Raw genomic sequence first — 12383 nt, 5'->3', positions numbered from 1 at the left:
TAAAATCAATGATAGGACTGTGGGTGGTCGTTATGGTTGGAAATCTGTGATATGATAATGATAGACTTGGATTGTGTGGGCATATAATCTCAAGATTGATCTTAAAATTGATACAATTCAAATCAACTTTCTGTCAACACAGAAAAGAGTACCTAGTAATATCTTCAAACATGACACACAACAATATTTTCTTGCTAAAGAGAGACACACAAAAATATATTCGTTCTTCACTCAAAATTTTCCATAAGGTCATCTTATTGGTACCAAACAAATAACCTGATGTTTTTGTGACTCTGATGTGATGTCATTAAAGTTTGTATAGGATATTTCAGTCGAGGGAGTGTTTAAATGTAGCCGCTCAAGGCAATATTTCTTTATCATACTGAAGCTGAAGGATTATAGATATCAATCTCAATCACAGTTCCATAACATCTCTTTTCCATTAGTATGTTCCAACTTTTAAAAATTCCTTCAGGGGTATAAATAGATAGGAGATTTGATTATTGATAACATTGACTGATACGCCAAAGAAAAATCAGTTTTTCCATTTACACACCTTGTGCAGTCTGAGTTTGTGTCGATGAAGTTAGAGAAAAGAGTGGTGGTCTGCAGGGCTGGCACTCTCATTGTGTTCATCAGGTATGGCTTAGTGGTCTCCAGTAACGACCTGTTAATTAAAACATGATGTTATGAAAAATTGCTAACAATTTATTTCTTAAAATGGTAAGCTTAAAATATTTAGTTATTGAAAATATCTCATTTGATGGTTTTTTCAAAAGATCAATGTAGGTAATTGGAGATGATATCTTAGTGACATTTTTGTCAGCTTTTATCAGTCTTTTATTCCCATCATACATATATGGCAGTAACATCTAACTTTTTCCTCCAATTCACTCACGAGGAAAAAAGAGATCTACTGCAACTAATTGATATAAGGCTACCAATTTTGAGCAAAGGAAAGAAAGCATATTTCTATTTTCAGAGTAACAGAGGTCAATTTTAGCAACACATTACCACATGCTTACTTACACTATTGAACTTATCTAAAGAGGCTCAAGGTCATAAAATATCACCAATATGTCAAATGGCATTAATGTATGTATGGAAGCTGAATACAGAGATCATAGTATCAAAAACAATATACAGATTTTAACAAGGAGATTTTAAATACCCTTGACACCAGTCTGTACTTACACAAATGTGAGAAGCTGATGTTTGTGATTGAGTTTCCCCTGAAGGTCACTGGGTGTCCTTGAGTCTACTTTCACTTCTTCTACTCGTAGTAGGTCAGGATGGCAGGCAAACACACTAGTCGGATGGAGCAGAAGAAATGGCTTACTCTGGATCAAAATTAAAGAGACAATTCACTCAGGCAAATTCTTTTACATAACCAATAAGCAAACTATATCATAAATGTATTGTTCTACATTTCTTATGAAACATATAACGTAAAACATTGACAAATTCCACGACATTGTTAAGTATTTTAATTAATATCGTTGAAATATCAAATCGTTGATCAATACGATTAAGCAGGTGCAATATTAACTCTGTACCCATACCCGAGCCAAAGTCACGCACGTTAAACAAATGAACTACATAACCACTGAGAAGGTGATAAAATGATCTTTAGGCAAGACAATTCACCTAATAAGGTAAACACACTAATCTCAGAGCGATTTGAGCAGTTCTAGCCAAAAGTTGCATTACTTTACGAGCAAGGGACAGGGTTCGGCATACAAGAAGTTCGACCACAGTGTGTAATGGCGGACGGCGAGCAAGTTTCACACACGTGTCACCACCATAGGCGTTTCAGGCATATCACAGTAAAACTGACTGATGTAATTTCCATTAGAACTTGTTTTATCTGATATATATACAAATTTTAATGTTCTCTTAGACTGAATTGTCCCTTTAAATATTGTAGCAATCAACACAAGACCTGGAGTAAAAGAAACTGTTGGCCTGCCTATGAGTCAAATTGATATTTATCAAAATTGACAACCCACAGTCTGAAAAAATTAGAAATAGATATTAACATATCACATATGATAATCAGAAGTCAATGAAATTTATCCATGGGTGTGTATATTTATATCAAAAATATGAATACATTACAATATGATCATGATGTAGTATATATAGATATAGGCTTACAGATTGTTCTACAAAAAAATTGCAATGATGACAAATATGATATCTGAAGGCTGACTCGCCATTTATCACATTGAGAGAATGTACCTATGTATGGAAGGACTGAAGCTTGACTCACCATTTATCACATTGAGAGAATGTACCTATGTATGGAAGGACTAAAGCTTGACTCGCCATTTATCACATTGAGAGAATGTACCTATGTATGGAAGGTCTGAAGGCTGACTCGCCATTTATCACATTGAGAGAATGTACCTATGTACATATGTATGAAGGACTGAAGCCTGACTCGCCATTTATCACATTGAGAGAATGTACCTATGTATGGAAGGACAGAAGCTTGGCTCGCCATTTATCACATGGAGAGAATGTACCTATGTATGGAAGAACAGAAGCTTGACTCGCCATTTATCACATGGAGAGAATGTACCTATGTATGGAAGGACTGAAGCTTGACTCGCCATTTATCACATTGAGAGAATGTACCTATGTATGGAAGGACTGAAGGCTGACTCGCCATTTATCACATTGAGAGAATGTACCTATGTATGGAAGGACTGAAGCCTGACTCGCCATTTATCACATTGAGAGAATGTACCTATGTATGGAAGGACAGAAGCTTGACTCGCCATTTATCACATTGAGAGAATGTACCTATGTATGGAAGGACTGAAGCTTGACTCGCCATTTATCACATTGAGAGAATGTACCTATGTATGGAAGGACTGAAGCTTGACTCGCCATTTATCACATTGAGAGAATGTACCTATGTATGGAAGGACTGAAGCTTGACTCGCCATTTATCACATTGAGAGAATGTACCTATGTATGGAAGGACAGAAGCTTGACTCGCCATTTATCACATTGAGAGAATGTACCTATGTATGGAAGGACTGAAGCTTGACTCGCCATTTATCACATTGAGAGAATGTACCTATGTATGAAGGACTGAAGCTTGACTCGCCATTTATCACATTGAGAGAATGTACCTATGTATGGAAGGACTGAAGCTTGACTCGCCATTTATCACATTGAGAGAATGTACCTATGTATGGAAGGACTGAAGCTTGACTCGCCATTTATCACATTGAGAGAATGTACCTTTGAATGAAGGACTGAAGCTTGACTCGCCATTTATCACATTGAGAGACTGTACCTATGTATGGAAGGACTGAAGCTTGACTCGCCATTTATCACATTGAGAGAATGTACCTATGTATGGAAGGACTGAAGCTTGACTCGCCATTTATCACATTGAGAGAATGTACCTATGTATGTAAGGACTGAAGCTTGACTTGACGTTACTATGAGAGAATGTACCTATGTATGGAAGGACTGAAGCTTGACTTGACGTTACTATGAGAGAATGTACCTATGTATGGAAGGACTGAAGCTTGACTTGACGTTACTATGAGAGAATGTACCTATGTATGGAAGGACTGAAGCTTGACTTGACGTTACTATGAGAGAATGTACCTATGTATGGAAGGACTGAAGCTTGACTCGCCATTTATCACATTGAGAGAATGTACCTATGTATGGAAGGACTGAAGCTTGACTCGCCATTTATCACATTGAGAGAATGTACCTATGTATGGAAGGACTGAAGCTTGACTTGCCATTTATCACATTGAGAGAATGTACCTATGTATGGAAGGACTGAAGCTTGACTTGACGTTACTATGAGAGAATGTACCTATGTATGGAAGGACTGAAGCTTGACTTGACGTTACTATGAGAGAATGTACCTTTGTATGGAAGGACTGAAGCTTGACTTGACGTTACTATGAGAGAATGTACCGATGTATGGAAGGACTGAAGCTTGACTTGATGTTACTATGAGAGAATGTACCGATGTATGGAAGGACTGAAGCTTGACTTGATGTTACTATGAGAGAATGTACCTATGTATGAAGGACTGAAGCTTGACTTGACGTTACTATGAGAGAACCTATACCTTTGTATGGAAGGACTGAAGCTTGACTTGCCGTTACTATGAGAGAACCTATACCTTTGTATGAGGGACTGAAGCTTGACTTGACGTTACTATGAGAGAATCTATACCTTTGTGTGGAAGGACTGAAGCTTGACTTGATGTTACTATGAGAGAACCTATACCATTGTATGGAGGGACTGAAGCTTGACTTGACGTTACTATGAGAGAATCTATACCTTTGTGTGGAAGGACTGAAGCTTGACTTGATGTTACTATGAGAGAACCTATACCATTGTATGGAAGGACTGAAGCTTGACTTGATGTTACTATGAGAGAACCTATACCAATGTATGGAAGGACTGAAGCTTGACTCGCCATTTATCACATTGAGAGAATGTACCTATGTATGGAAGGACTGAAGCTTGACTCGCCATTTATCACATTGAGAGAATGTACCTATGTATGGAAGGACAGAAGCTGACTTGCCATTTACACATTGAGAGAATGTACCTATGTATGGAAGGACTGAAGCTTGACTTGACATTATCACATTGAGAGAATGTACCTATGTATGGAAGGACTGAAGCTTGACTTGATGTTACTATGAGAGAACCTATACCAATGTATGAAAGACTGAAGCTTGACTCGCCATTTATCACATTGAGAGAATGTACCTATGTATGGAAGGACTGAAGCTTGATTCGCCATTTTACACATTGAGAGAATGTACCAATGTATGAAGGACTGAAGCTTGACTTGCCATTTTCACTATGAGAGAACCTGTACCATTGTGTGGAAGGACTGAAGCTTGACTCGCCATTTATCACATTGAGAGAATGTACCTCTTGTATAAAGGACTGAAGCTTGATTCGCCATTTATCACATTGAGAGAATGTACCTATGTATGGAAGGACTGAAGCTTGACTCGCCATTTATCACATTGAGAGAATGTACCTTTGAATGAAGGACTGAAGCTTGACTCGCCATTTATCACATTGAGAGAATGTACCTATGTATGGAAGGACTGAAGCTTGACTCGCCATTTATCACATTGAGAGAATGTACCTATGTATGGAAGGACTGAAGCTTGACTCGCCATTTATCACATTGAGAGAATGTACCTATGTATGGAAGGACTGAAGCTTGACTTGACGTTACTATGAGAGAATGTACCTATGTATGGAAGGACTGAAGCTTGACTCGCCATTTATCACATTGAGAGAATGTACCTATGTATGGAAGGACTGAAGCTTGACTTGACGTTACTATGAGAGAATGTACCTATGTATGGAAGGACTGAAGCTTGACTTGACGTTACTATGAGAGAATGTACCTATGTATGGAAGGACTGAAGCTTGACTTGATGTTACTATGAGAGAATGTACCGATGTATGGAAGGACTGAAGCTTGACTTGATGTTACTATGAGAGAATGTACCTATGTATGAAGGACTGAAGCTTGACTTGACGTTACTATGAGAGAATCTATACCTTTGTATGGAAGGACTGAAGCTTGACTTGACGTTACTATGAGAGAATCTATTCCATTGTATGGAAGGACAGAAGCTTGACTTGATGTTACTATGAGAGAATCTATACCTTTGTGTGGAAGGACTGAAGCTTGACTTGACGTTACTATGAGAGAACCTATACCTTTGTGTGGAAGGACTGAAGCTTGACTTGATGTTACTATGAGAGAACCTATACCTTTGTGTGGAAGGACTGAAGCTTGACTTGATGTTACTATGAGAGAACCTATACCATTGTATGGAAGGACTGAAGCTTGACTTGATGTTACTATGAGAGAACCTATACCATTGTATGGAAGGACTGAAGCTTGACTTGATGTTACTATGAGAGAACCTATACCAATGTATGAAGGACTGAAGCTTGACTTGACGTTACTATGAGAGAACCTATACCTTTTTGTGGAAGGACTGAAGCTTGACTTGACGTTACTATGAGAGAATCTATACCATTGTATAAAGGACAGAAGCTTGACTTGCCGTTACTATGAGAGAACCTATACCTTTGTATGGAAGGACTGAAGCTTGACTTGACGTTTCTATGAGAGAATTTATTCCATTGTATGGAAGGACTGAAGCTTGACTTGACATTACTAAGAGAGAATCTATACCTTTGGGTGGAAGGACTGAAGCTTGACTTGACGTTACTATGAGAGAATCTATTCCATTGTATGGAAGGACTGAAGCCTGACTTGACGTTACTATGAGAGAACCTATACCTTTGTGTGGAAGGACTGAAGCTTGACTTGACGTTTCTATGAGAGAATTTATTCCATTGTATGGAAGGACTGAAGCTTGACTTGACATTACTAAGAGAGAATCTATACCTTTGGGTGGAAGGACTGAAGCTTGACTTGACGTTACTATGAGAGAATCTATTCCATTGTATGGAAGGACTGAAGCCTGACTTGACGTTACTATGAGAGAACCTATACCTTTGTGTGGAAGGACTGAAGCTTGACTTGACGTTACTATGAGAGAACTTATACCTTTGTGTGGAAGGACTGAAGCTTGACTTGATGTTACTATGAGAGAATCTATACCTTTGTGTGGAAGGACTGAAGCTTGACTTGATGTTACTATGAGAGAACCTATACCTTTGTGTGGAAGGACTGAAGCTTGACTTGATGTTACTATGAGAGAACCTATACCATTGTGTGGAAGGACTGAAGCTTGACTTGATGTTACTATGAGAGAACCTATACCTTTGTATGGAAGGACTGAAGCTTGACTTGATGTTACTATGAGAGAACCTATACCTTGTATGGAAGGACTGAAGCTTGACTTGATGTTACTATGAGAGAACCTATACCATTGTGTGGAAGGACTTAAGCTTGACTTGACGTTACTAAGAGAGAATCTATACCTTTGTGTGGAAGGACTGAAGCTTGACTTGACGTTACTATGAGAGAACCTATACCTTTGTGTGGAAGGACTGAAGCTTGACTTGATGTTACTATGAGAACCTATACCTTTGTGTGGAAGGACAGAAGCTTGACTTGATGTTACTATGAGAGAACTTATACCTTTGTGTGGAAGGACTGAAGCTTGACTTGATGTTACTATGAGAGAACCTATACCTTTGTATGGAAGGACTGAAGCTTGACTTGACGTTACTATGAGAGAACTTATACCTTTGTGTGGAAGGACTGAAGCTTGACTTGATGTTACTATGAGAGAATCTATACTTTTGTGTGGAAGGACTGAAGCTTCACTTGATGTTACTATGAGAGAACCTATACCTTTGTGTGGAAGGACTGAAGCTTGACTTGACGTTACTATGAGAGAACCTATACCTTTGTGTGGAAGGACTGAAGCTTGACTTGATGTTACTATGAGAGAATCTATACCTTTGTGTGGAAGGACTGAAGCTTGACTTGATGTTACTATGAGAGAACCTATACCAATGTGTGGAAGGACTGAAGCTTGACTTGACATTACTATAAGAGAATCTATACCTTTGTGTGGAAGGACTGAAGCTTGACTTGACGTTACTATGAGAGAACCTATACCTTTGTGTGGAAGGACAGAAGCTTGACTTGATGTTACTATGAGAGAACCTATACCAATGTTTGAAGGTCTGAAGCTTGACTTGACATTAGACTATAAGAGAATCTATACCTTTGTGTGGAAGGACTGTTCGGAGTCTAACTTGTAGCTGTTACAGTCATCAGCTATGGCAACCTGTGGATACAGACCACTACACAGTACAATCTTCAGCAGGTTCACATCACGACGACTGAAGTTACGATTCTTATTGGAGGTCTCCTGCAAGTTTGACAAGTAAAATCAATACAAAAATGTAAGTATTCAACACACAATTAATTTTGTAATTAAATTGGTAAACATACCTGTAGGTATTATACGGTATATTTAACATCACCTATGTTTTATGGATAAAGAACTCTCTAACGTGATTGTAACAAGACAATTTGGTGGCACATTCTGTATGTTTTAACACAGACATGCAAGCTAGCTACACATTTAATGGCATTCTTTCTGAGATAACTTACATGTAGCTTATCTATGTCATGTGACAGACGAAACTCAAGGTCTTTAATATCTTCTCCCTTATCATCTTCCTCTCCGTCACTGATGGTGTAGTCCTACAAAAGTCATGGTCAAGTTAAAACTGAGGACAAACAAAAGTAATAACAAAGTACTTTAGATACATGCATGGTCGGAAAACATATAAATTGTGATGATATTCTATCATTTACCCCATCTTCAAGCTTCAGCACTTTCCTCCTCTTTGACTCATTAGCTTTCTCCCGTTTTAATTGACCTAGTCTTTTCCTATCTGCGTGTTGTCTGCGTCTCTCGTCACTGGTGTAGAAACGATCACTCTCAGTGATGTAATCTAGCAGGTTGTGATCCTATGTAAGATAAACCATGATCATAAAACAAACACGACACAGAGGTAGTGATCAGAAATATAAACATCTCATGATGGTTGAAAAAGAGGTAAATTTATTAGAGTGTATTTTGTAAGCACTATTTGTACAAAGAAATTCTATAATAGACCAATTTTATTTTCAATAAGCCAAAAGTAATCTATTTACTACCACCTATGTAAATGAACTGTTTAAATTTTACAAACCGTTTGAGCTTTAAATTTACATCCCAATTTTGGTTTTTAATAGAATCAAGCTGCTAACTATGGTTTCCATGGTTGCTAGGCTAAACAGACTGTGTATTTATGCTAAAGTACACATATGCAATCAGACTAATAGCTTAATTGACAATCCTTAAGAAAAGAAATATGTAATTATCTTAATTTACATTCATAATTTGTCACAGATTAATAAATACATGCATATAGTTATATGTATTCATAAACATTGTGTTAAAAGAATATATAAAACTTGATACCTGTAGCAGCTGTTTGAACTGATCCTTCAGTTTTGTCATCTCATAAAACCTCTGTTCCTCCAGTGCTCGCCTCCTACACCACTTCCTTGTCCCCCGACCCTCAGCCTTCACCTTTCAAATTTACTTAACTTGTCAGTCAATATATAATATCAAATTCAAATAGTTTAAGCATGCCACAATACTAGTCTTTGTGCACTTGACTATATTTCTGATATCAAAATGATACTTTTTTTCTTACTATCAATGATCTTTTTCATGACAATCATGTTTTACGAAACAGTGTTTGTAATTTTTCTGTGTAAATATCATAGATTCTTATCAACACTGGTTTTAATATGTCGCTTACCTGGATCCATTCATCAAAAGCATTAAGTAGAGTGAAAGGGTCGCCATGTTCTGACTCCAGAGGCTTCCGTGCTGACTACAGGACAAAATGAGACAGTAAATGTGCTAGTAATTTTACTATAAACTAAAGCAACAACTACTAACAGTTTATCAGATGTTAATTTTCCAAGAAAATTAATTAAATTTATGATAATTTTTACATACATTTTGTTTTTCAAAACACTTGAGTCACCAGACAATATTCATTATATAATAATTATATTCCACTTTACTTTACATTGATTCAATTTTTTTGTAATTGAAGCATTTTATTTCTTGTAATACATCCACATAAAATTTAAGGAATCCCTTAACTTGAAATAGGAAAGCATTACAGATAATATTTAAGGCTCATTAACTTAATTTTTTTTTCCTTTTTGGGCCTTGGTGTTGAACTTTGACTCACAATTGCATCATGGTCTGAGTGTGCTTTACTGGTGAATGGAGACTGGACACTCATTGACGCTGCGATGGACAGTACAGGGTCGGTTATCTGTGGGGAAGGAACATTTCATATTTATAACAATGCTTCCATTGATTTAATGTAGTTACTGCAGTACAAGTGGTTGGTTTTTCATTTACTTTATTTAGATACAAGAAAAAGATACACAAAGAAAAACTGATTGTAACTTTGATAACTCAGTATGTGAAAACCTCTGATTTCAATGACAAACATTAAATCCTTACATGGAATATAGACCCCATGATGAGCATTTTACCAATCACAACATCAACAGGTAACCGTGACAACATCTGACCAATCGGTGTTAGGCTTTCATCTTCTCTTAGAGCACCCTTAAAGTAAAAAAAAGATATCAAAATCAAAGATTTTCAGACATGGAAACTTAAAATTTATTTATCACCATATCATATCATTTTATGCAACACATAAATAGTCATGATTTTAAACCAAAATTTTGAAAATCCTACATATAGTAGTGGGATTCATTAAAATTTGAAAATAGTGTTCTGGATTTGCTTTTTAAAATATCCAACATAAATTGTTTGACTCCGCTGGATTTTAACTGACCTGCTCTTTCAGGAAAATGATGGAGTTCTCAATACTACTCATCTCAGGAGCTTCTAGGAATGGAAACCTATCAATTTTAAAATGGAAATTTAATAATCGTTATCACATGACATCAAGTGTGGAGTTTTTCGGACAAATAGAAGACATCCCCAACTTCATTTATCAAATTGCAATAAGGCAGACACAACACAACAGGAAAGTACATGATGGACATGGATGGACATGGATAATGATGTATACCTCACCTTTATTCCATGGTAGGGACATAGACATATTTACATAATATAAACTTACACATCTTATCATAACATTACTATTAGTTTTTCCTTAGTTAATTTTAGTTAAATGATATTCAACAGTTTAAAATTCTAAAAGGCAGAATAGTTACAGAATTGAAAATTATCATTTCTTAGTGAAGACACCTTACCTAGCTTTGCTCTTCTCAACATACATTTTGTACAATGTCTGACCATGATCTACCATATATATCAAAATAGGATAGGACAAAAGACTCACACATGCATATTAACAACATAGTATATTCTTAATTTCAAGGCATATGTATCTAGCAGTAACGCTAAGCCTTCCATAACCAATTGTTGCTTACTTCCTGGCGTCAGGCAAACCCATAGAGATCATCTGTAAAACAAGGGAGTCGAGGGGCACTCTCTGTATCTCTGGTGTCGCAAACTCCTGGAACTCGTCGTAATCTTTGTCCTCATACAGACGATAACAGACACCCGGACCTGTTCTGCCTACAGTATCAAACATTTAATTCTCTTAATTATCATTTGTACACTCTTAGCTTTTGACAGTAAATTGTATTACCCAATATTACTTTACATGTACCCCATTAAAACTCAGAATATTATCAACTTTTGAATTATTTCCCCCTTTTTAGGTTATTTTTTTAACTAAATAAGAACAAATTATTTTGTATAATGGGAAGAAGTTATAAATGAACATGATATAAAATGTCATAGTTTTATAAGAAAAGATTTCATCAGTATTTCTAGATGATAGTTTTAAACCTGTGATTTGCCCACAGGCATAACCATTACATACCTGCTCGACCTTTCCTTTGTTCTGCACTGGCTCTGCTGATCCAAAACTCTTGTAACTTTTGCATCTTATATTTGGGGTCAAAATTCATTTCCTTCACCTATCCATCATCAAGACAATAATTATTAGTGAACATAATAATATAATTTTATTCAAAACACAAAATTCTTAGTTCAGGAATGACCCTTATGTCATTTAAATCTAGACTAAGTGTATTTTTAAGATAATTGTTTTTGAAGAAACCAGTCTTAATTGATCATTAATCTAAATTGAATTGATATTTCATGATATAAAATTTATGATTACAAAAATGTCACAAATATAGAGCATGAAGTATCCAAAATAAACTTTATACCCATACATACCTTCCCCGAGTCAGCGATAAAGCGAACACCATCAATGGTAACCGAGGTTTCAGCTATATTAGTTGATATGATGCACTTTCTAACTCCATCCGGTGCAATATCAAATACCTATACATATATAATTTGAAGAATTATGTACATGTAAAATCACAAACTTGAGACCCAAACAAAGCTTGATTGTTAACAAAAAAAATCTCAATTTTTTTTCGGTAAATCTCAAAGGTATTGATCACAAAATTCTTTATTGTATATGAAAAAAACATATACTTTATTCTATCTAATAAGCATCCCCATCCTTTTATAGGCACTCATCCCTGTTTTTGAGGGCAACATTTCACTTGCCCTGAATTAAATACAGACTTAGTCTATGAAAACTGTACACATCTCTATTTGATTTCTTTTGTTTATTGACTAATGGCTTACTCACTAATGGCTTACTCTGTGCAATAATTCTGGGAAATGTTAGGCCAAATATGATTAACTGTTTCAATCTTTTTTCAATTTTCAAGCCCCCTGAGAGTTTACTTGGTCAAATAATAATGATAATATTTTATA

General features: G+C 36.2%; 1 protein-coding gene across 1 annotated transcript in view; it reads right to left on the bottom strand.

Annotated features, from left to right (window-relative positions):
- The window catches only part of LOC138333072 (probable ATP-dependent RNA helicase DHX34), a 46696-nt gene that overhangs the window by 27116 nt on the left and 7197 nt on the right, over window positions 1–12383 (bottom strand). The window contains exons 11-23 of the mRNA XM_069281199.1: window positions 11829–11936; window positions 11467–11563; window positions 11009–11156; window positions 10402–10468; window positions 10059–10166; window positions 9778–9864; window positions 9334–9408; window positions 8988–9098; window positions 8336–8491; window positions 8129–8221; window positions 7737–7883; window positions 1195–1340; window positions 557–667 (exon numbers count right to left, since the gene is read on the bottom strand). Of these exons, the coding sequence (XP_069137300.1) occupies window positions 557–667; window positions 1195–1340; window positions 7737–7883; window positions 8129–8221; window positions 8336–8491; window positions 8988–9098; window positions 9334–9408; window positions 9778–9864; window positions 10059–10166; window positions 10402–10468; window positions 11009–11156; window positions 11467–11563; window positions 11829–11936 (1454 nt within the window). The remainder of the gene's footprint in view (window positions 1–556; window positions 668–1194; window positions 1341–7736; window positions 7884–8128; window positions 8222–8335; window positions 8492–8987; window positions 9099–9333; window positions 9409–9777; window positions 9865–10058; window positions 10167–10401; window positions 10469–11008; window positions 11157–11466; window positions 11564–11828; window positions 11937–12383) is intronic.

The sequence above is a fragment of the Argopecten irradians genome, chromosome 10, assembly GCF_041381155.1.
Source record: "Argopecten irradians isolate NY chromosome 10, Ai_NY, whole genome shotgun sequence".
Lineage (NCBI taxonomy): Eukaryota > Metazoa > Mollusca > Bivalvia > Pectinida > Pectinidae > Argopecten > Argopecten irradians.
This window is presented reverse-complemented; position numbering and strand designations above follow the sequence as displayed.